Source organism: Phymastichus coffea, unplaced genomic scaffold, assembly GCF_024137745.1.
Source record: "Phymastichus coffea isolate CEN01 unplaced genomic scaffold, Cenicafe_Pcof_1.1 PCOF00069, whole genome shotgun sequence".
Lineage (NCBI taxonomy): Eukaryota > Metazoa > Arthropoda > Insecta > Hymenoptera > Eulophidae > Phymastichus > Phymastichus coffea.
Window position 1 is genome coordinate 1,205,140 of NW_026706880.1, and position 26,362 is coordinate 1,231,501.

General features: G+C 39.3%; 1 protein-coding gene across 2 annotated transcripts in view; it reads right to left on the minus strand.

The window, feature by feature from the left end:
- LOC131667689 (uncharacterized) overlaps nucleotides 1-26,362 on the minus strand; it is a 79,874-nt gene that overhangs the window by 19,855 nt on the left and 33,657 nt on the right. For both annotated transcript variants that reach the window (XR_009302209.1, XM_058941285.1), the window contains exon 3: nucleotides 6,698-6,868. Coding sequence is in view for 1 of the 2 variants with exons in the window: in XM_058941285.1 (XP_058797268.1) it covers nucleotides 6,698-6,868 (171 nt within the window). In the remaining variant the exon portion in view is untranslated. The remainder of the gene's footprint in view (nucleotides 1-6,697; nucleotides 6,869-26,362) is intronic.

Here is a 26,362-nt window from a genome sequence, read left to right on the forward strand (position 1 = left end):
CGAGAAATCAAGAAGTTATTTTCTCAGTCTGTCTCTGCTCCCTTTCCTTTTTCTATTTTTCATTTCTATACTTAACTACTTTTTTCTTTTGCACATTTTCTATTTTGATTGATTTAATGCAATTCCATTTTGGCTTAGTCGAGAATTTTCAGTTACTTGAATTTTGAGTGCTCGAATGTTATAAGTGTAATCAAGTAAAGGCGAGGCGAAAAGGTTCTCGGCTCAATAATATGGAATAAAAGTCACGAAATAAATAGATAATTGATCAATCAACCATGAATTTATAAAACTATTTTACTGCGATTAAATCTTGGTTCTGTTTTCACAGATTAAGTTCAATTTAGTTCTTTATCAATTAATTTGGGTGGTGTAAATAAGCTTCAAAGAAAGTAAGCGAACGTTGCTTCGGCTTTAGAGAACGAGTTAGCTTTGAGACAATTTTCGGATAAAAATTTTTGAATAAAAATTGACTCGAAAAGTAAATGGTTTCACGCTATAAAATAGGCTTTTCCGTGGAAACGTGCCATCATCAGCAGCCAAGGTTTGTGCTCATCAAATGTTCTATACATATATATACATTTCATTTCCGCGGCTTTTAACGCTGAACCTCGAACTCGGCTTTTTTTCTTCTGCCTCTTCCAGCTCAGGAATATCTCGAGCTCGTGCGCACAAGAAATTTCCTTTTCACCTGCTGTGGCGTGTGCTTGCAGTTCAGTTCCGCCCCATTCGAGAGCATACATTATATCCAGACGCTCGGCTATCAGCGTAGCCGGGCGGGGAGTGCGAAGAATGAGAAAATCCGAACGAGGAAAACTCCTTCGGGCGGCAAATCAGACGAAAAGACAAAGAGGCGAAAAATAAAAAAGAGAAGGCTCGCGCGGACGAAGCCAAAGTCTGCGTCTGTCGCGTAAAGTTTGTTCGCTCGTCACTCGTGGAACGTTTTTATCCGCAGATGTATTTATAAGGAGCTCGTCAGGACTTTTGTGAAAATCTTGCTTGCGTCTAGCGTGGTACCTTTAATTATAAGCCAGAAACTTGATCGCTTTCCGAGTGAAAAACTTTTATATGGCTATTAAATTTGAATCTCTCCACTCGGTCCCTCGGATAATAACTCCAAAGCTCCATACCCCTCGAGTCTGCTTCAGGTGACCTTTAATAAATCTTTGACTAGCTATTTGTACGATATACTTGAATGAAAACGAAAACACGTAAAATGGTCTCGCCTGCAATTTCATAAACCCTAGTCGCGGTTGTGTAAAACGGAATCCTTCGTCGCGGTAAATCTCCGGCGAATTTTCGAAAGCCCTCGCATAACCGAGTAATTTTGTAAAGCTCGGCCGGTGAAAATTATATTTTGGCCGGTGTGTAACTATACGCACGCGAGCCCTTTGTGGCTGGGCAAAGCTGCATTTGCATTAACGCGATAACGTCGCGTAGACCCACGAAAATCCGTCGAGTGGGGATGTCGTCGTCGAAGCCACGTCGTCGCCGTCGTCGTCGGCAAGCTGCTTAACTGCAGCGTTTACTTTGTCTCTCGCACACGCGGGAGAGTGGGATAGCGCGAGCTTACACAAGTCGTTCGTAAATAGAGATGAGGGATGCGACGGCGTGATCGAGTGCGCCGAAGCTCGAAATCGCCGCGATATTGGGATTTCCGCGAGTGCTCGCTCGCTCGCTCTTATCACCTGCGCGCGTGTTCGTACAAGCGTGCGCGCGATCTCCTCCCGGCAAATATTTTCGTTCAACGACGGCCTATAGCAGCCCGCGCCCAGAGACATTTGCTTTGGATTCCTGCAGTCGTGCTTTTGTCGTTCAATTTATTCTCCGAAATAAATGCAAAAGTAATGTCATTGACGACCTTGCTTCTGATTCGACTCTGTGCTCAGTGATACGGTTCAAATAATCAGAGAGATGCAAGAAAAAAATCAATCTAACGCGATATCATTCCTACAGTTGCGGCAACGGAAAAGTAAATTACTTTCGCTTCAAGAAACTTTCAAAGGTAATTAATCACAGCTTTCTATTTTAACGACGCCATTTTCGTAGTCTTCGTATATTTATACTATATACTCGTATTATTTGTTAGTAGCTCTAGCCAAGTGGATGGTTTATAACAGAATACATTTCCATGAATTTTCAATCGTAATGTTAAAAGCGTCCATTTACTGATATGCTAATTCACACAAACATGCAATATTTATTCGCATGAATTTTCATTTGGACTGTCAGTAGCGTTAATTCTATAGCATTGATTGGGAAACGTCAAAAAGTCAATCCTTCCATAAATTTTGCCGATAGCAAAGCAATCATCGGAAAACGCACCTTCAGCGAATTCCGACAGAGCAGAAAACGCATCGCACATCTGGAACGCAGCCGGGCAGTATTAGCAGTAGCAGCAGCAGCACCAGCAGCAAATGGATTCTCAATAAACAACGAATGCAGTTTTCTTTCAATTTTCTGCTGGCAGTCGCAGCAGCTAGCGAACAGAATCCCGAATGACGTGAGCGCTCGCGCGCGAATAACTCAATAGCCAGATGCGCCATTACTGGGCAGGCTTAGCCAGGTCAGAGGCTCGATGGCTCACTGAAATAACGACCTCGAGAAGAATTGGGGCGCGAGATCTACCAGATCGGCCTGTTTTCGAAAGCCTATGGCACACGCGTAGGCCGATTGCTGGATTTCTGCGTGCACGCACCCATGTGAGCGTATTTATAGAACACCTTTTAGGACATTTCATTTGGGATAGCGAGCAGGATTCGGCTGCTCAATGGAAAGGGCTAGAGAAAGAGCTCGTTTTAATTCCATTAAGCCCACGTCCGAAAGAGATGCGTGAGTTTGCCATGAAAGGGAAGAAGAGATTGCACTTCACTTTTAGAGCCACCAGACTATTAAGAGAATAATTTCGCGGTTTTTTACGTGACAAGACTTAAGCTTCAAGTATTAATTAGCATTTTTACTTTTAAAAACTCGCATCTTACAAGTCGTATTCGTCAAAAGTTTTATCAAGTTATTCGTTTTCGCTGTGGTCTTATATCTTTTGCCTATCAAGTTTTCTGCGATTTCATAAGCCAAGTACTTTATAACATAGTTTCCAACTGTGTTTCCAACTCTATCTAATATTCCATTTTCTATTATATGCTACGATGAACAATATTATAAGATGAAGTGGAGAACGATGGAAGAAAACAAGTTTAGTACGCGCCACTTCTTACATGTGTCGATTTAGCAAAAAGTATAGCAAAAGCAAGCGTGTGTGTATGTGTGTGTGTGTATTAATGGATACACGCGAAAAGGTGTAAGTGAATTTCAAATATATCGGTACAGGCGTACGTTCATAGCAGCTACTATATATCTGAAGTTGAAACCACTACTACAGGCCTGTGACCCAAATGCTGATCTTTTGGACGCTCGCCAATTCTCTATGTCCGTCCGTAACTCGCTCTTCTCGTTCTTCTCCTACCTTCAAAATATACACATATACATGCATTAGTTCTCGTACATCCAAAACCAACCTATATTTTTTTATAAACACGCACACACCGACGTTCGTTTTTTAAAATCTTTTCGCGACCAACTCTTTTAATCTAATCTAAAAGAAAGACACTCGTTCATGTACGCGCGTATACCATGTATTTTTGCCGTCAACTGGCACAGGCAATACATTCGCGAATGATATATCAATATCGAGAGCCGATGAATCAAGCGGTCAGCTGTCTGTCTCTCTTTCTCTCTCTTGCGCTTGCACGCGTACGCGATTGTGCAAACCTCGGATTTGTCCGTACAGTCTGTCGCTCGCCCTCGTTCTCTTATCTCGTTCGCAGCTATTGTTATGTGTATGTTTTTTTCGTTCGTCAACGACCATTACGAAAAATATTCCTTTTTGTGCGCTTCAACGTTTGTTTATCTTCTTTCTTCGTTTCGTATCGTTATTCGATTCCAGTGATGCTGCTTTTGATACTTCGTTTCGTTGCTTTCTGGTTACGTGTTCTCATTAGGCAAACTTTCCTTTAATTTTCTTCTTTGCCATTTTTTGATATTATATCGAGTAGAACTTGTCGTTATACAGGTGTTCTATTGAAAATCAAAATTTTGGCGTTTTTTATTTTTTCGTTCATTTTACTAATATAAATTTAATATCAACTTCATATCATTTTAGTATAATATATTAAAGAATTGGCCTATTTACATGAAACGAATAATGCTCTAATGTTTTTGGTCACTGTTAATTTTATTATTTAAAGCAATGAAAAATTGGTGGCAGCTTTTCTTTGAATTAAAAATTGAAGCTATGACTTTTGTTTCGATAATTCAACGAGACTTAAAATATCTCTCAAACTCATATCTAAGAAAAGCTTTAGAAATTTTTTTAAGCTTTAACAAGGTTTAAGTTCGCAACTCTCTTAAATAAGATTAACATCCTCGAAAAAGCGAAAGGCAAATAAAGTTTTAATTTTTTCAGTATGTCGACAACTAGCCCCATATACCTATACATTTCTAAGTTTATGTGCTCGCGAAGAGACTATGTGCAATACCAGAGTTGAAATATCTACCCGAGCGGTATACGTACTTCTGGCAGGCAGCGCCAGTGTTAGACCTCTGCACAGAAACGAGCGTAAAAACAGTGGAAATACTCGACGTTAAACGCGCCAAACGCGTTACGTCAAACGCGCCTGTTATCTTTATGCGCGCGACCCTGCAGCTGCTGTGTTTTATGAAAGCTTATGCAAAGGATTTTTCATTTTTCCTCACTTGGTCGTATTTTATAAAATTTCAGATATTTTAAGAATATTACATATGTCTATGAAAGCTAGACTTCTTTAATTTTGAATAGAATTACTTGAACGTGATGTAGTTTGAAGGGTAACCGTAGCCTTTGCACGTGGAAACGTGGTAGCTGTGGAGCAAAAAAGGATTAAATCTACTTTGAGTTGTTGGCTATTCTTTGGGTTTCTCGTTTTAATTATAAGCCAGTAACAGAACCTATTGTTATTTATCTTTAGTTTCGTTTCGGGAGTATGTTATTTGAATAATAAAATTATTATTAATCAGTTACATCAAATTTATTATACAAATAATTTGATGTAACAAAATGAAATTCTAAAACACACTATAACTAAATTCTACTACTCCAAAAAATATTCGGTAAATAAAATTGTATTATCTATTAAACCTTGCGTCAATCACTGTCAATTTAAAAAAAAATGCAGAGAATATCAAACTGTCGATGAGCAATGAAACTATAACAGAAACAATAAAACGAAGCATTTATAGAAACCATACAGAGAAAAAAATATCCACTGTTTGTATGAAAGAATGAAATTTAGTTAAGCCGCTGGCGCAAAATGACTAGAGAGCAAGACGCGAACGAAACTGTAACTTCGAAGTGCTGAAGTTGATATAGAGTAGTGGCTGGCCACATATGACGAATTCATTTGATATCACATTTATAACTTCGAGTTTTTAATTCCGAAGATCAGTGAGTCAGAAGGCGCAACGCGACTGACGAGTTTTTGATGAGCGCGCGAGCGCATACACGTTGTTATATACGTATATAGCTGCAGCAAGCCTGTACGTGCGATTAATTGTTTTTCGCGCTTCAAACCTCGATATCTGCGAATCTAGCTTACACTCACACAGCCGCAAGCGTATATCAATCTCGTATCGTCCGCATCCATAACTCGCCGTCGCCTCTGTCTCTCCCTCGTCTGCCATATTCCAATGAATTATACTCACGCGAATGTTATACCCACCCCGTCAATGGAACGACATAGATGTAACGCGTATCGATGTGTTTGCGATGAAGTGTGAGAACGTATTACTCGAGGCTATGCATAGTTTAAAGCAACATCAACATAGCCAAATACGACAATCTGATCAGCTTGCTTTTACACAGTTATTGCCGTGTTGTTGACCCTTCCTCGACATTACGCGTTTTCTCTGAATTTGATGTATGGCCAATTGAACCTCTCGCAAGCTTAACTTATCGTACTCGATCGACATCTAATTTGGTTAATTGAAAGCTAAAGCTTTGATTTTTGCCATCAATATATTGAGTGTCTTGAACTATGATGAGAAAATGATGATCGATCATATTGAAAATACAAGTTGATATTTTTGTGATTATTTATATTTCTATATCACACTATACGTTGAAAGGTCATTACTAGTTTTGCCGGAAGTGGTCTTACTGTTTGTTAGAAAGCGGTGGATAACCATCTATACCGAAAATTCAACGAATAATGATACTATACTTGATTATTATAAAGATCATGAAATTCTTGTGTCAATCTTCTATTTAGATTATTATTTTCTAGTGCATTCCCATGCCCCAAATGTTAGGATTTTATGTAAAAATTAGATTAAAATGTATGCTACCAAATTTAATACACCGTAAAGTTTTTTATATTACATATTCATTTATCACTAATTAAAATTTTAATAAACTACATGGTACAATGTACGTTGCAAAATTTGATACAATATAAATTTACAATAAATCAATATTCAAAACAAAAAAAGTAACGAATAAGTGATTGTCTTATTAACAACCTTATAACCGTGATGTTTGGGTCAAAAAGAATTCTATTCATGAGAACATCGTGACTACGTTCATTCGTTTATCCCTAGCCTATATATCCAGAAAAGCAATAAACGAAAAGGAAAAAAGAAGGAAAGAAAACAACAATTTTCTACTCACGCGAACACTGCTGCTGTTCATCGCTTTTATCACCGCAATCGTCGATGAGATTGCAGACTTTATTCAGGCCGATGCAGCGTCCGTTGTTACACTGGAACTCACTCTGTCGACAAGACAGTACCACCGCCACCGTCAGCGCGAGGACACTGCTATAAAGAATCCAACATGAACCTGCAATTAGACCAAGGGCAAAAAAAACTTTGGTTAGTATCGCTGACTCAACTCTGCCAAATGAAATTGGGTTTACGATGATCAGGTTGTTTCGTCTATTTGATATTATTATTTGTTTTATTTAAATGAGAGTGTCATTCAAAATATTTATACAAATTGGATGGACGAAAGTAAAAGAACCAATTTCGGTTACGACGACACATATTTCAACACGGTAAGTGCACGATAATCCTATGAGTTTCATCTAGCTGTTACGATCATAAAAAGAAGCAATATGTGTAAAAGGGTATTCCCAGATGCTTCGCAGAGTAATTGTGATACTTGAGTATAAATTATTACTTACAATTAGTATGATTATATAAGAGGAAATAATTAAATAGGTATTACAGTAGGGCTGAAACTTGATTGTCTACATTCAAGACAATTAATATATCTGTTAAAATAAAAAGTCTTCTCGTAAAAGTCCTTCCATAAAAAGCCGTGATATTGTTTCCAAGTTATAAAAAATTAATTAAATCGGGTATGCAATCAAGACGTTTCTTTATCTTTGCGCGTAGTATATGGCCCCTGCCATGTCAGTTTCGACGATGGCAATTAATCAAACAACTAGCTAGAGAGTGTCTCTGTCTTTCTCGCTCGCGCAGTAATTCATTGTCGCATTAATCAAAGTCCGCGTCCGCATTGCCGTTGGCCCTCTAAGTTGAAAGTTGAACTTTATTAAAAGCTGCAAGCTCGACAAATAAAATCGAGAGCTCTGTCGAGGACAAAACTCGCGTAGGATTCATTATATTTGCCGGCCTGCGAGAGCAGCGCAATTTCGTGCCAAGTTGTATTTTACCCTGCGCGCGTCTCTCTGGCTTGCCGAAATTTTCATTAAGCCCCCTCTCGGCTGCTGCCCGAAGCTGATATTACATAGCTGAGACAACGTAGGTACTCTAGGAAGTGTTGTAAGTGCAACGACACATAGGCAAGGCAAATGTAGCGTTGATGGGCAGTACGCTCCTCGACAACTAAACCAATGAACACCGTATTGTACGTCTACCCTTGGCAGGCTACTTTTCAAGTCTAACTAAATGAAGAGCTTAATATTTTGCAGGCTGAGGAATAGACGCGTCGAAGAAAGAAAGCGAGTCTGCCTATCGGCAATCCAATTAGCTTGCTAACCGCGCGCATAAAGCGTACGCGGCGCTTACTTAGGCAAGCGGCGAGCTGGGCATGGCTTATGCATATGAAATATCAGAGCTTGGCGCCGAGAGCTTTAAATTTTATGCAGAATTTAATCAAGAGCCTCGCTTGCGATGAGTACGCGAGCCGTGATAACGCCTAGTTCACCTTACTTTTCCTTGACAGACGTACGGAGAACTGACTGAGACAGATATGCTAAAAAAACACACTCACACAGCTACTGCTTGCATACTTACTTCGCTAAAAGACCGACGGAACGTCGGGCTCGCGAGAAGCTGTAAAATTTTCGACTGAAGAATAACTTAAGCACCAAATTCCCTCTTGCCGCGAGGCCTCAAAAGAAATTTCACGTGGAAGAGAAATTAATGGGGATTTCCTCCTTTGCTTCTTTCCTTCTGTACGTGTACTCGGCTTTTTTCCTTCTCCCTTTCGTCTTCCCCTCTGTCCCACGTTGATCTTCTTGCCGCAAATTTTCATTCTCGCTCTTTCTAATTAATGTTGAAATTTAGCTTTGGATATCCGGTGAATAATGAAACAAATCAATTCTGTACAGCGTTGAGGAAAGCTTTATAAATGACTCGCTGACATCGAATTTGGTACCTTGCGATGTGTACTTTCCAAAGTTCGACGTACGCTTTGCTCGGTAAATATTCATTCGTACAATAGCAATTTGTTAGACCTGTGCAGCGGTAAAATATTTGCACGATTAACATTCAAATGATTTTAGCAAGTTCTGTGCTCGTTTGCAAACGAAAATTTCTAAAGATCGACACTGCCAATTGGTGCGTAACAAGAATCAATCATCAACCGTTTGTCAATAAATACACAATGGAATATATTGCAGTAAAATCGAATGGTACGGCGAGTAACAATCGAACCGGTAGTCGGAGGAACGTTACAGAGGAAGGATAGGCACATGACTCGACACCACGATTCGCTTCGCAGTCAATGAACAGAGAGTATGGATTATACCGCGTTTGACAGAATATACGGAAATCGAAAATCGTTTCACGTGGTTTGACGATTGATTACACGTGGATTTTTAAAAGAACGTAGTAAGCAATGTGCGTGTTTGAGAGTTCACTCGATACTTCAAGTAAAAGCACGTCTTAGTCCATAAAATGAAAGAAAACAGCTAAGCTTTACCGCGTGTTGTGGACAGCAATTTTTACAAGTGTCGTGGTGCCGTGTAATAAAATAGCTTGTAGAACAGGTGCACTTTAATGTTGGTTCAGCACGTAAAATGGTAATTGTATCGTGCTGGCTTCCACTGCAAAGACTCAAAACTTAAGTGTCGACTTTTCATTCCTTTTCTCGTTCTCTCGTATTATCGTTCTCATGCTTAGCCTACTATACTACTGCCAAGCTCTCACTGCCTCTCTCTCTCTCTTTCGCTCTCTGCGTTACGGCGTGAGCGGGAAATAAAGGCCAAAACGCGCGAAAGGAGAAAGCGAATGCGACAGAAAAAAGAAAGGGCTAATGAGACTGGCAAATAAACTTGCCACTGCCTGCTAACCAAGAAAGCCACTAAATAACAGCTCTTAAACTTTACGCATCTGCTTTATTTGATATAATTATGCCTCTTAGAATAAACGAGCCTCACCCTTTTCCAGTTTCCCTAGGAAAACTGCTTTACTATGTCTACATACTGCTTCTTTTACTGTTTCTAATTAACGTCCAAGCGATGTAAGAAGGATTCAAATTAGAACATCCGTTAAATATATTTCACTGCAACTTAATATTTTTTTAATTTACATTACTGTCAAGTGATAGTTCATTATGAAAATATACGATATTATAAAAATATTAATTTCTCCAATTAGTATAGCAACAGTTAATTGTTCAGAATCAAAAATAAATATCATTATCAAATCTGTTGAATCAATAGATCAAATATTTACATAGAAATTCATGTATCAAATACATGTCAAACGTTTCTCTATTCGCATTATAATTCGTGTTGATGATGTGACCTTAGGTAGAATATTGTTGCAAATAATATAATAGATATAATGAAGAGTTAATTATACACTACAGTCAGTCAGATTTATAAAGCAAGTTATGTGTCTAGACTAGTTAATTCGTGTATTCATTTGCGCAAAGCTTAAGAGAGCTTAATCAAGAGAAAAAACGTTCGTGAACATTCCTGTGAAACATAAACATCTTTAACGAATTAGTGTAAAAGGTTTTAAGTTGCCGATACTCGCGTAAAGAAAAATTGTACAAAGGAGATGAAAGTTTTTTTCACAGCAATATAAGACTTTCAAAATGATAGACAACAAAAAATTTTGGTATTTGACATAGCAATCCTCTTTGTAGCTGTCGTTTACGTTCTCCTTGACTTTGGTCGTCGGGCACTCCTATTTATGAGAAGTTTACATGAGTGAGGGTAAGTATTTATGGCTTTTTATCCACTGAACGCGTGAGCGCTTTATTAAGCCAAGCTTAAAAACATTTCCTTTATCCCCGCTCATCATGCTACCTCCTTGTTTTCGTTTGCTACAAGCAAATTTATTATTCAAAGCTCATTTGCCAAAGGATATACGGCATTGCTGTTCACTTGAATTCTGTTAACAAATTGAGATGTAGGTAACGTAAAATAAATAAAATTTCTTGGATAGTTCTAGATGTAGTAGACTTAAAATATCGAAAATGAAGAAACTGAAAAAGCGTTAGTTCAATATCTGTCTATATCTTACTATTTTATCGTGTAGTAACTGATTTATAATGTTTTATGTTCTCTTGCAGATTACAGTTTTCGTTATCGAGTGAAACGTCCAATAAAGGAAAATAAATGAGAATAGCAATCTGTATATATATATATATATATATATATATATATATATATATATATATATATATATATATTATTGAGTGAATGCGATCTAATATTACGATGAAAGTTGATCTTCTGATAATAAGTAGCTAGAAACAAAGGAGAATGAACGGGCATGTAATGTGCTTCCCAATCAAGAAATAGTGTCTACAGAAAGTCAAGATCGAGCAGATACGTAAAGAGAGTATAGGAAAAGAAGAGAATGAGAGAGAGAGAGAGAGAGAGAGACTGAGGGAGAAAAAGACTATGGCAATAACAAAGTGAGCGAAAGAGCCATGGAAGGGAAAGAAGTTAAAGGCGTCCAGTCAAAGGTTAAAGCTGCAAATCACCGAGATGAATGGACCTGAGTGCCGCTAATAATCCCCGACTCTCAGCCAGGGTCGCACTTTTTTTTTCTTTTTTCTTGCCGCACGCGAGAGATCGATTCCTCGCGGGACTACATAGCTGCTCCTCTCTCTAGGGAAAGTGAGATTCCATGGTCGATTACGCCGAGGATTTTCGGCCTCCCATTTTCCACGTAACGCACGACGAGGACCGTTTTAACGCGACTAAACCTCTTATACAAACGACCCCGTAAACGTGTCTGTTTCCTACGTGTATCTGCAGCTCTTGCTCGCGAGACGAGACGTGAGAGGTTATCCTTGTTCGCTTGCAATGTTGACTTTTATACGATTCAACAGGGAATTGACGGTCGAGTGTAATGCAATGGTAAGTACCGTTTGCGGAGTATACTTGTCTATCCCCCTTTTTAAATTGTATATTTGCTTAAAATATAGACGAAGCTAATGTTTTTTGGGTGCTTGTGCTTTGTTACTTCTTCTGAAAACAGCTGCTTTTAATACTGTCACGAAGTTTGAAATAGTCGAGTCTATATAACGGGACTGCTAATAAGCTCTCAAACTATCCAAACTGCCGAAGAATTGGAAATCCTCAAAGTGCAAACTTGGCGTGCCTAGTAAATATACCAACGATGGTAACGGAACGCGAGCAACGCCCCTAGAGCCGACCAAATACTACGTGCTGATGAGCAAGCTCTTATTGCAAGTATTTGCCGACAAATCCCTTTGGTGAGCCCGCGGAAGCAGAGAGCGAGACAGGACAAGCCGCGTGTCTCTCCTTCATCCAATTTTTCCTTTTGGCATTTGCTGCCCTCTCATCTCGCGAGACACCAAGGCCTCAAACTTTCAAACGAGGCGAGGGTGCGTGTGTACCCTGAAGAATTCGCATGAATTTCAAAGCGCACGAAAAAGGGGAGATTCGCGTCGGTCCGGCTTCACACAGTGATGTACCGCTTGTGCAAACAATCGAGCCTACCACACACCCTCCACCCTATCTTTTCTCTGCTGCTTGGTCGATATATACGCCGCCGCCGCTCGCTGCAAATTGAAATACAACGCGCGCGCACGCCCACGTCGCCGACGTTTCCCCGGAGGTGTCGACATGTTAAACGAGCTGCCAGCGGATTTATTGGATTCGCTCGAGTTGAATTAACGTTCGGTTTTGAGGGATGACGCCACTTGACAGTCGCGCGGCTTGTTGCTTTTTCCCCAAGCGTACGTCAGTTTTCTTCGGTAAACAAATTCAACGGTATCAATCTTATCGATTCATTGAAATTACATCGAGATAAATTAATGTAGGAAAAAAACTGGGCAATTTCCACAGCAGCGAAAACGATTTTACTCTTATGTTTATCCGAGGATGCGCATTTTATTTTGTACTGCAGCGTCAATCAAGCAACAATGAACTGAACCGAAGCTTCAATCGCTGTTATCACAAGAGCGATTTCGGATGTACATTGAAGTTAAATATTTCAGTTGGTATGCCATTTGAATGATCGGAATTTTACGGAATAATTACATTTCTACTTATTTATTTAAAAAAAAATCGAGAAAACTAATTGTCTCTGTTGATAGCCGTAAATAATGCTAATTTACTGTACGATGTTGTTTGACGTTAATTTTGCAAGCGGCGACTAATTAGAGACGCAGAGAATGGTCTATGTATACAGGTGTTGTATAGCGCTTATGAATAGGAGTATATTGACAAAGTTATACATGCAAATGTGGGTGTGAATAGACGGTAGTAGATAAACTATTTACATAGCAAGTATGTATACTCGGCTCGAAGTGGCTTCCTGCTACTCCGTGAAATTTATTGCAGGGAGCATTGATATAATGACCCCTTGAACTAAACGTCATTAAAATTGCGACTAGTAGTCATCAATTCCAATGCAAAATAGTTTTGCAGGCCAATAAAAAAATCAGTCGCTTTCCACCATCCCCAAATGCTCGGCAGTATGTGATTGCGGATTCATATCCTGAAAACGGATCATGGAAAGCTTATCCAAACAACACAGCCAAGGGAACATCACGCGGGCACGTACAGGCAGGTTGATCGGCGATCGATTGCTCGGACGGCCGCGGCGGTGCGACTGGGCTGTTCGACTCAGGGCTCAGGCACGCGAAATTCCACATCCGGACGGCGATAAGACTCGAGATTTCAGCGAGTGCGAGCGGCGCGTTTGGCGGGGAGAGGCAGGCCGATCAATCGCGGTAGGGCGTCGAACCAAGCCCTGAGCTATCGGCCGAACACCTGCTTCCGGGAGATATCTGCCGCAACAAGGAGGCCAAGCGTAATCTGGGTCACACGGAGGCAACCCTGGGCTTGCGATGACTACACGCTGTTCTCATTTCTCTTCTACTGCTATATACATCGCCACTTTTTCTCTTTCTCTCTGTTTCTCTTGGCTGCGCTTTCGCTCTCGTCTCCGGTCAAAGCCCGGCTAAGGGATCATCTCCCTTTTAACCGTGTCTCCGATATTGGCTAGCCAGCGTAAAAAGGCAGGAAAAAAATCTTCTCTGTCTGACACGGCTACAGTAAAAATGAATTAAAACTTATTTTTCATCAACTTCAACGTCGAATTTTAATTGAATCACCGATAAGTGTCGTAATTCATTACGACATACATTTTACAATAATTATGCCAGTGCAATGAAATTTCCTGACAAATACTCGTATGATTACGCAATGCCGTAATGTCGTCTTGATATGACTCGAAGCTCACAAATATCGTGCCTGTGCTCCTCGATCTACAATTGATTTGATCAACTCGGTTAGTATACTTCGAATTACAAGAGCAAATATTTTTTCCGTAGTATACTTTCAAGCGCTATTTGCGCTAGAAATACGAAAATCGAAAAACTTTGAACTTTTTAACTCCAAGAAAATTGACGGAAAGCTGGAATGAAACACTCTAAGACAATTTTGAAATTAGCGGGCTTACAATAATTCTGCGACAATTATAAATTCAATTCGAGTGAAATAAAAAATCAACGTAGGTTTGACAATTCTATTCGATTAACTATTTTCGAACGAATATGAGCAAGAAAAAAATGGAAAGTACAAAAGATATAAACACAACGTTACGTAAGCCTTCTTGTCACTTATATTAGATATTCAAGCCATAACGCCTTCCTTGCGTAGGGATCGATAATTTCGTAATTAACGCGGTCTGATTAAACTAGCTGCAAGCGAGAATAATATCATTAGAGGTAGAGTTGCGGCGATAGCTGTTTTTACTGTTTAATTGAGAATCCCTAAAGCGCGGACATCGCAATATTCTGGTAGAGAAAAATAACGAGAAAAACTCGTAATTACTCGAAGCTTAGTATTGTAGAAAGTAGTAGGGTAGCAAAATAATACTCATAAATATTAGATAAATTGTCAACTCGTAAAATTACCAGCCACTCTCCACATATCTAAAAAACATTGATTTATTAAAAATACGAAAAAAACTAAATCCTATTGGATATTTTCTGAAGCTTCACTCAAGAAGAAACCTAGACGTATCGCGTAAGAGATTTAAAACTCTTTTGGTTGTGGTAGTCTCATGTGTCTTTGATCACGTGCTTCATTAACATCAGCTTGTACTAGCGCACTAGAGTCAAGTTTCTCTCGACTGCTATGCTGCTGTCTCGCGTCAAAGTTGACCGAGGATTAGTTCTCTTCCGTAGGTTTCCAATTTTTTTTCTCTCTACGCTACTCGGCTTTACTTTTTGGCTGTTGACTGTCAACTATAGAGCTTCAACAACAAAGTTTTTGTTACTAACGTCGAGCTTGACTTTAGCCAGTTTTAAAAGTTCACAGATCCACAGAGTGTCTCTCTCGTTCAAGAAAAAAATTAGGTCCGTGGAATAACAGCTATTTGAAATCGAAAGGCCATGAGTTAGAAGCTTTATGACGTAACAAGAAGTTTTTTCGAGTCATAGTATCAGAATACAGCATGACGATAGACAGAATTTAGCGAATTGAACATTAGACATCGTTTATTTGTATATAAGAACTTAATATCATGCATTTATAATGAGAGACTTGATAAAAAATTTACGTAGTTAAGAAATTGTAGTGCACACGGGTTGAAGCTTTACATAAGGACAAATCAAGCAGAGAAACAGAAGCCCGTCCATTGAATCACGTAGGCAATTGTATTGATACTCTGAATTTCAAGCTCCGAGGAAAAAAGTGCTATTATTGCATTATCCAGCTGAATGGAAGACGTAGAATGACAAAAATTTGGACCATAGAAGAAATGCCTTGCAGCACTGCTGCTGTTGAGGCAGATTCGGATAGCCGTACGACAGTGGCAACGACGTTATCAAATTGGGGCCATCCGATTTCGATGAAGCCGAAAAAAGTAGAGGCAAGAGAGACAACGACGAAAGAGGTATACGTCCAAAACAAAAGAACGACATGCTTCAAGAGAGATAAATGAAAAGATAGCAGACCTGATAGTTGCAACGATCGGGAAATCCACCTCGGAGAAACAGCCAAATAAATAAAGATACATGAGAAGATACGATAGTTTGCCAATAAAATTTTAGATTGGATAAGCATTCGTTATTTTAGGAAAAGAGAAGAGATGAGATACAATATCGTCCCTGTTTTCAATAATGCTTACCTAATAACAAAAAATATTGAATAGACATTGAATGTTTGTGTTTATAAAAAATTTATTTGAGGTTCTCTCAAAATAAATTCAATCTTCATCATTTCTTTAATAATTTTTCAACATTCTGCAAACATCAGTGAAAGCAGGTTAATTCCGTCGCAGCTATAAAAAATAAACTTAAAAATTTTTCAAAATAACATTGTGCGTAAGCCGTCCATTCGCAATTCAACGAGAGTACTTAATAATGCTCATATCGAGCAATGCATTAAGCTATAAGCATGGAAAGCCATCGACAGCAACAAACCTACCAAAAAAGCAAACGAACCAACAGCTGCAGTAAAAAAAAAACGGAAAAACAACAAAGTGTAGCGCAGAGTAGTAGTGACGATCGATTATCGGCTCGTCGCGGCTTATCGTGCTCGCGCAGGAGGAGAGAGAGAGAGAGAGGAATGCACCGAGAACTAGTTGTAAACTGTTCAAGTAATTGGCCGATCGGTATATATGCATATACGTATAAGCTTACTAGTATATATTCTGAAATAGAATTCGCTAATGCCGTTTCATAGGCAGAGTTACGTTCGGCGATAATTCATCATGGCTCGCGAACGGTACAGCGTAGACCTTGCGAGAAGCAAACTCAAAGTTAGATCGACAGAGAGAGAGAGAGAGAGAGAGAGAGAGAGAGAGGAGGGGGTAGAAGCCGGGCAACTAGCCAGAGAGTTGCACATCTTTCGCTCCCTTCGTAACTCGTATTCGTGAGTAAGGGGCTTCCAGTGTGAATGGTGTTCGATAAGCGTATCATTGAGGATGCTAAGATTTTATCAGTGTTCACTAAGCAAATTTTACGCACTGCAACTCTTAAATAGGATAGTTTGTATTTTATTATTTAAAAAATTGTATTTATCTGCTATTTATTATTGCAAAGAGATGCTATCTTTTCTATTCGATTAAGAAATAGTTGATAAAGTACTGAACTATTCATAAATTATAACAACGAATATTTATGTGTACATTCAATTTATCATGCCCATCACACAGTTACTTGTTAGTTATTTTATATTCTATATGAATAATCGTTAAAAAATCATTCGTCAACATCAATCATATGTCCTATTTCCATTTCATTTTCAATAAAGAAACATTTTACAGCTGTTCTTTTCGTATACATAGTTTCTTTCGAAATTTGACTGAAAAATATAGTTTAATTATCCTTAGAATGGACAATTACTATTATTCTTACTGAAATATAACTAATTCCGTTCAATGATTGCTCAGAATTGAGGATATATGTAAAATGCACTGTCTCTCTCGTTCGATGTATTAATGGCAATTGTAGGGTCCGGCTTTAGCAATTCAAAGGTTTGAGGTGGGCTGGAGGTAATAACATCAAAGCATTAACCATTTGCTCACACACGCATACACACATACATACGCACGACTCGGGAGAATTCGAATAGCGTGTGTAACGTTTGGCCCTTAATCAATCCACTTGGCGCATCGACAGTCGATACACGCGTTGCTCGGCTCTGCTAGCTCTCTCCCCTTTCCTTCTCCATCACACACACACACACACACACACACACACATACACGCACGCACGCACGCAGGCACACACATACACACACATAGTGCCTTTTCTTTGTATAAATTCGCAATGCTCTCTCTACTTCGTATTCGCTGCACTACTCTGCACCTTTTAGTGCGACTTTTGCCCCCCCCCCCCGCCCTCTGATTTCATGTGTCCTTGCCGCGAATTTCCAAGTGCCATTGAAGCTAAAGTTTCCGAAGCTGAAAAAGGAGAAGAGAGAGAGCTTTGTTGCAATGCTAGAGAGGTTCGCTTGCCAGTTGATCTTTCATAAGGAGCTTTTAAAGTTATACGTGCTCGTAGCTTTTCTTTCAATCCCATTACTTGGATCTTACACACACACACACACACACACACACACACACACACACACACACACACACACACACACACACACAACCTATTATTCGCAAAAGCTTTGCAACAAAAGTCTTGCAGATAAACGATGTTAAATTATTGAAGGTGTTTTCCATTTTTCTTTTATTTGATATTCGACTGTTTATATTTATTGTTCGCGGAAATTATTTCAATTCCATTCGTAATGGATGACTGTTGTTCATGGATCCATCTGTGTTATTAATAGCTTCACTTTACCAGATTTTGAGATAAAGCCATCTAGTTTGATTTATTACGGCTATATAAATGGTCTCTCTAGCATATGAAATGCGTACAATTATAATCCAGCAATCAATCAACTATTTTACATCTATAACATAATAAGTAACCATTTAATCGACGCAATTTTTATTGCTTGTCTAATAGCGTCGTTTTGATCATTTTACGGTGTCTATATTATGCATGACAATTAAAAAGATAAAATTTATTTTGACCGTGAAAATTCAGCAAACGATCATGTGTGAAAGAGATTTCCAATATGATAGCGTCAAAGAGTTCTTGCAGTGAACTAGCTTTGACACACAGACTACTCGCTATAAAATGGGATCGAGTGGAGCGGCAGAAAAAAGCAAAGGCACCCAGGCAAAAAGAAAAATAGGCCTCGAACGAAAGAGCGTGAGCCATCGAATTTGACGCCTCGCAAACGACCATTCTCGTCCTCTTGAGCTTCATACTTTTTTCTTACCACGCCCCCATATCTCTTTTCAAACGATCTAGCCAACGCCGCAGTTCAGTGAACGCGCGATGAAAACTTAGGATGCAACGTGCGAGTGTTTGTCTCACTCTATCTTGACTTTTTCCACTGTCCGACGCATACGTCAACAGGCTGGTCACGTTCTTTTTTTCTTCGCGAATACCTCGTTGACATGACACAGTGTATATTGGCGCCGACACACTTGGGATCACCTCTATTTCGTGGACTTTTATCTTGACCAATAGCTACCTCCCACAGGACTTTTCTTCGATTCTCTCTTTTTTTCTTTCTCGTCACCTTTTTTTGCCATCTTCTGAGCTTTTCGCATACATTTCTTTCAGGAAGCATGGAAGTGACTGCTTATTTTTCTTTACTGTTGCGCGAGACATTTTTTTTAAATCACCGTTGAGGACTGATGAGCAGGAATAAATATTTACCAATTTATTTATTAAATCTAAATTTATTTGAAAAACTTGAAGCTGACAATTAAAACGGAATTCAATAGAACGGTATAAATTTAAATATACTACTGTAAGTAACATGTATTGATTATTGAGTCGATGGTCGATAGGTTACAAAGTTGCATGCGTATTTCGAATAGAAAGCAAACCTGTCTGCTCGATAACTGAGATCAGAGTGCCGCCAGTTTGTCGTCTTCTCGTAACATCACAGACGGAAGCTTGGCCTTCTAATTTCAATCGATCTAATTTCTGCGTCATTTATCTCTTATTTAATTTCCATCTCAGTAGTTTACTCTATGAATCCTTGAAAAGACACTGCAAGTTTAGTTGAATGATTGAAATGTACAGATAAAGCTTAGGTTCGACTTCGACGTATATACGTAGACGATAACCTCGTCGTAGCTATGTGAAACACGGCGGCCCTCGCCTCTCGTGATGAATTTATTGGGAATTAACTATGCGCGCGTCCACGTTTCCACAAACAAAACAAAAAACCAAACAAAAGCATAAAATCTCTCGATCGCATCATTTCGCTACAGCTGCGCACCAGGTGGGAGTTTTATTGCAGCTTATTTGTCGCTGGAAAACCGTCCGCAACATTCACTTGAATGGATCTGAAAAGATAATACTTTTTTGTGGATTTCATATCTTTTTTCAAGTTTTTCAAACATAACTGGCTTTATTTCTCATAGAACGTATATATATATATATATATATATATATATATATATATATATATATATATATATATATATAATTACGGATTTCTTCATCTCGATTATTTCTAAGCTATTTATAAAAAATACGTTTGTATCGAATAATCATCAATAGCTTGTTCACTCTTAATTCTCAATTTTCCAGATACATTGAATCAATAAAGTAATACACAAATTAAACACATTTTATAGTCTGGTTAAGAAAAGACAATCAAAATCTTTCAGAAATAAACATTGCAATCGTATTTTTCAATCAACTGTTATTTAAGACGAACAATTTAAAGTAATGTTTTGATAATAGCAATTTTTCTCTTGTTTTTTTAGGAAAACCAAAGCATCAGTGTATTGTTCATTTGGTTTTGGAACGTGTTTCGCTTTTTAGACAAATATTCTCTGCAAAGTACACACGTGTCCTCGTTTCTTGTTCTCTTTCGCGTTACCATCGTATCTCATTATCCGATTTCCGTGTTTTTCCATCTCTTCTGAGTTCTTCCATAAAATCCATTCAACTCCCGTCCTACTTGTCATGGCATTTCTTTTTTTCATTCAACGAATCAAAAATAGCAGATTATACCTAACTTTATCTCTGAAATGTCTTAAGGTCATAACACAAGAGTTTTCTAGGTCTTGTTAACCGTTCGCGAGACTATGTCAAGTTGATTGCCGGATCTTCCCTATTACCAGAGGCACTAACGAATCCGTAAACGTGATAGGACGTTACGTTGTGACATTATTTCTTACTTTTTATTTATCAACTCCAAAGCTGTGGTGCACGTGTAGCTTGGATTCTGTCACTGTATTATCAAATTTTAGATTTACAAGTATAGTATGGTTTTAAAAAATGGCAAAACAGAAAAAAAACTCTAACTTAAAGAAACATCCATATGAAACAAAAGAATTTCGAATGAATTCTGAACTTACCTCGATAGATACCTTAAGCAAACAATAGTCACTCGTAAAAACCACAACCATTATCTGGCAAACTTGGTTTAGAAGTCGAATCGTTTCGGGCAATTCAATAGCATTGCCGGCATCGGCGGTAAGGTGAGCCAAAGGAGATAGGGAGGGGAGTGTGTAGACGGAAGGCAAACAAGTTTAGGGGTGAGGGTGGGCATTCGTCAGGGCAGTGATTTCGCGTTTGGCGAGCGTTGGCAGGGACTTGAAAAATGCAGCACGCGCGCACGCGAATTCGAATCGTTCCACTTGAGATTCCGTTGGTGTATACTCCTCGCCGTATGCTTACCTTGCATCCACGACAATACCCTTCGCAGCCTGTACTCTCTCTCTCTCTTTCAGCTGCCGCTGCTGCTGACGTACACACAAATAACCGCGCGTACAGCCGACTGCCGATTTAGAAGCCACTGACGGAGACAAATGCGTGCGGTTGAGAGACGCGCCCGATTAAAGGATCACTCCCAATCCTAGTTGTCGTATAGATTTCTCTCTAGCCTCATAAATAAATAGAGCTGCATTGCGAAAGAATACATTAAACCAGGATCGCACATGTACCTTCTAATTTATCCGTTTGCTGCTTTTTTGCGGGTTATCCCGCTGCCTTTTCACAATATCATGTAATACTATTTGTTCCAAATCCAGTCATTGTTTTCTTAGTAGCCATGCGGTTTAAAATTATCAACTTGTAATTCTCTCTCCCTCTCTCTCTCTCTTTTTCTTAAGTCTAGAATAATTGAAAGAATCTCTAGACTATACTTTAATGCTTTATACTCTGTTGTATCTTCATTTTATTTATGTTTTCATTTATATCTTAACTTATTTATATCTGACTGTGACAGTTTCGTGACCAAAGTCTTGTATTGAACTGAAATATTTATAATCTGTGCTATCATTTGTAAGTTGTATGTTGCCTTACAGCAAATAAAGGACCATCTATCTATCTTTGACTCCCTGTGGCTGATGGTTAATGCAGGTGTAAATAATTGATTCTAGGGCTCGACACGTAGACACACGAATACTTGACCGTTGGGAAATTTGTAATGGCGTTTCGAGCTTGCTGTGCTTCCGTGAACTCAGAAATATAAATAGCAGAGTCAAAATCGAATTTACTGACATTTCGAAGGAATTGATTTCCAATGCTTCCATTTTATTGGTATAACTGAATTTTTCAATTACTAGACATAAAAGTCATACTTTCCATGCTTCATTTTTAAAAGTAATTTTTTCGTTTTATTCTAAATTCTAAGCATTGGAAGGCGGGGCCATTCAAGAAAATATTGAAAAATAAAATGCTCGATTTTGAATTCCATGGAAAAAGAGAGAATTGACAAAAGAAGCAATATCATAAACTTTTGTACGTTCCATGAAAATTTTGCGCCAGAAATCGCAGAGCTGGTTTCGCGACGTTGGATGCTGGCGAAACGGGGGTCGAGAGGAGAAAAAAGCGGACGGTCACACGCGGTCGCATAGCTAGCTGCCAGCGCGGAATGAACGGGTTACTGCTCGATAGCCTTTTTTTAATCCAATAATCCACGGGGTGCGAGCCATTCATCAAGGCTGCTGCTGCTGCCGTTGCTCGCGAAAAATCGAACGGCGGCACATGAATTCCTGAGGCGCTGCTGCTCGATATTCAGCGCTGCACATTGCCGCGGAGCCTTTAATATTCATTACCATTACGCAAATTGTCTGAAGCACTCGCGTAACAATGGCTTTTGCTCGGTGCATGTGGTGCGCGAGTTCAGTACGCGTTCCTAGAAAAAGTGGAAAAAGCAGCTGCAAGCCCGCGCGTGCCGCATTACTTCTCTTTGTGGAAACTTGCACATTTTGCAGCGTAGCTCTTTCGAAATGATACTGCATGGCGCATGGATGTGAATCGATACGTGAATTTCTGCCCGGCAAAGGTGGAAAGCTGCACGCACGCTTTCAAAGACTTGTAAGAACGTATTCGATTTATTGCGTACGTAGAGCTTGGAAGAGAGGGCTGCACCTGCATACGCCGACAATGTTCAGGAGAGCGTCGGCTAGCTGCAAACCATCAAAAATTCCAACTCCGGCCAGTATTGAACTTGACGTGGTCGGTACATTGACGAATCTTTGAGCGAGTCAATCACTGCATTCTGCTGAATTAACGGAAAGTCGAGGGGTATAATACAGGAGGCGAACATAGCTATACGAGGCGCTGCATTCGAAACCGTCCATCAATTAGAGTCAGTAAACTAATCTCTCACCCCTCCAGCCGAACGTATGACCGAGCATTCGCGCAGGAATATTGTTCCTAGTATGCCCCGGCCGCGTTCCCGACATAATTAATCTGATTAAGTAAGAGCGCAGAGCGCGCGCTAACCGTCAACCCGTTAATACCCTCATTTTCAGCCGCGCAAGCCAGTTCATTTTCCAACGGTTTGCCTGCTACAGGAGGTAGTTAACTTGATTCGCGCATGGTTAGCTTCACCGATTGTTTATCTATCGCCACTGCGAACCGATGCCACTTTTGCATCTCATTTTCGTGTCGCAAGATTAGCCAACGAATCTGCTTTTCAGCTTGTCCTATTCTAAAAAGCCCCAATGAAGTACACTAAAGCGACATATAACGCAATGGCTTCAGTTTTCATCGCTCTTCATTTATAAAGGCAAAGAGTGGCCCATTCGCTTCTTACGGTCGCCTAACCGATGGTTAAAGTAATGACCTGCCGGGAACCGTCCTCACTGTACCGATAAAATTCAGTCCTTAAAAGCCACCGAGCACAATGCCAAACCCAATGAAATCTCAGTGGCAGTGCGTATTTATATACGTATAGTATGTAAATGAGCTCGAGACACGGCCTGCAGTTGCAGTTTGCGTTTTGTCTACGGGTGTAAGCGGGTAAAATAAAGGCCCGAGCAACGAGCGAACCAGCCATCAATCGAATTAGCTTTGTACGCGACCTCTCACTCGATTACTTAATCTTTCTCGTTGCTGGCAACTGCAAGCTAGTTCCCACTATACTACTTCTAATGCATTTAAAGTCGCTCGGTGTGCTGCTTAGCTCGCTCGACACCGACAGTTCTGCATTCTACTTTATTTCTAATCTCTCATTTTCTGTTCAATTATTATGCGAATCATGTACATTCACTGATTTACAGTTGATATTATTTACAATATAGATCTAACAATACGCCGATAGCTCCATATTTTCATTACCATGCTCGTTTCACTAGTACCTTCGGAAATTATGATGGTGTATTTCTTACACTGATTGTATTTTTTTCTTAGCCAACAGATATAATTATTTTAAAACACGAAAAACTATTCCAAATTTACGTCATGTTATTTCAAATGTCAAAAAATTACATTAAAATGTACTGACATAGGCAACCCAAGAAACGTCTATTTTTTTTTTATAAAATTTAAATTAAATTTTTCAAATCATACAAAAGTTTTAAGGGAGTATTTTGAATTTGAGAAAGAAAATAATTTCAGTGTCAAATTGCCAGTTACTCTTATAAAATTAATTTCAATATTTTTATGTTTATGTTTTTAAAACGGAAAGCCTTCGGATGAAAAAAGAATAAAATGACTCTTAACTTTTCCAACTAGCTCGCAGAAATAGGCGAAAAACACGAGTGAATTTTTGACGGTCAATTATAAGGAACAGCAGTAGCAAAGTTTTGCTTCGGTGCGGTGACGGCAAACGAAAACTCCGATTCCTTCCCATCAAAAACATATGTCGTTCGCGCAAAAATGCTTCTTAGCGAAAAACTTTGATTTGCACGAGAGCTCTGCACTCGTACACGTGAATAACTGTTTCAATTTCTCAAAAAAGTTTTTTGGTAGGTAGAACGAGAAATCGGGCAACTTAACCGGATGGAGGAAATTAAATATTTCTCACAGTCGCTCGCGCGATGTTGAATGTGAAAAAGCAATGCGAAAATATGAGTTTAGATCGAAACGGAGGGAAGCTATTAGAAACCACTCGAATGCTGCTATGCAATTTACTAGTTTTAGTGCCATATGCATAAACGTGTATATATATTTATCGATAGTCGATATTCGTACATATAACGAGTTGCACTCTGCCTTTAATAATCTGTGTCTTTATTTCGTCGGCAGAGGAAAGAGTATTGGAACTGAAAAATTCGCGTAGAACACTTTAAAGATGGAACTCGCCGAGGAAAATGGTAAGGTATCTCGGCAACAGTCGTTCTTCGGTTGCAAAGGATCAAATAAAAGCTTAAAAAAAGGCAAGCAGGCTCACATAGAAAACCTACGGAACGTATGCTGGCAGAAAGAAAAGAGTTTTCGAGTTTTCTCCCTCTCTCCCGCAAGAAGGGCTTTTTTATGAGAAAAGTTGGCTCTGCCGCATATCCAGAATGCATATTACGCGTAAAAATCTCATTATACCAGTTGTTTGGCATAAAGCGCTGTCTGTATAGCCCAGGGCTTCTTGACCTTCGCGATGAAGCGCACAGAGAGCGTCGGCAACCACAACTAGAGAGAAAGAGAGGGAGGAGAACTCGACCACACACCATCAAAGTTCGACAGCGCACGCAACTTGCTCGCTCTCCTGTGCAGCTCATTTTGCGCTTTGCATTGAAAACTCGAGATTCCGATCTCGCCACCGAGCACTATATACATATATCGTAGCTCTCTATACTGCACGTCTGCGTCTCTCTATGTATATGCTACTATACTGTATCATTGTGGCTCGATGAACTTGTTCAGTTTTTGAATGCAAATTAACCATAGATTACGTGCGGCTTAACGTTGATAATGATATTATAATTGGTTTATACACCTAATTAAACCGCGATTACGTTGAGCTTTGCTGCTGACTTACTGATCTAATAGCTGATGTTGTTATTTATTAATAAATATCTTTAGATTAAAACTCGACCTATATTTTGAAGCTTTATGAATAAAAACACTGAACCTGATGTAAACTATTTGTTAAAGAATTGCAACTATCTGTCTTAACTTGACTCACCCTTCGGTCGCTCGTCCTTTGAAAAATTGCAATTTTAGCGCTTTAAAGCTTTTTGCAAGTTGAATGTGTGCGTCAACAGATATGCGTACATTTGACGATAGATGGACGGCACTTTGTCAGGTCATCAATAAAAGTTTACATCATTCATTGTTAGATGGGCAAAGAGGTTAGTTGTATAAATAAATGAGCTGTAGAATTTAAGGTAACGTCATGAAAGTTCGAGAATGGATTGCGGTTAGAGATCAAAAGCCGATGTAATAGCATGAATAATCGGAATGGTAGTCGAAACAGTCGTTAGTTGTGCGTAATGAGAATTGGAGGAATAAGCGATAGCAAGTTGTTTGATCGAAATCGTTGTATCTGATGCCAAGGAAGAGGCTCTTTAAAGAATATTAAAGCTCTGGGCGACGAGGAAGAAATGAGTGAAAGGCGCGCCTCTTGAGAGAACTGAGTGCAGTACGCAGCAGCATAAAAGTGCCAACGGTAACTATTCATCCCTGAAGAATATGACACCTTTATTTTCATAATCCTCCCAAAGCTTTTGTTATATCACGAAATATTATCTGTAAATTCTCCGAGATGAGCTTGAAATTGGTCTTCTCGGAGAGAAAAAGAGAGAGAAAGCTACAGTAAGTACTCTTGAGAATCACCCTTACATGTTTTTCCTTGCTGATATAAACTGACTTCTATTGCGAAAAGTCAAAGTTTATGTACTGGCGTATACGTCTCTTCAAATGGCCTAATATTTTCCGCTC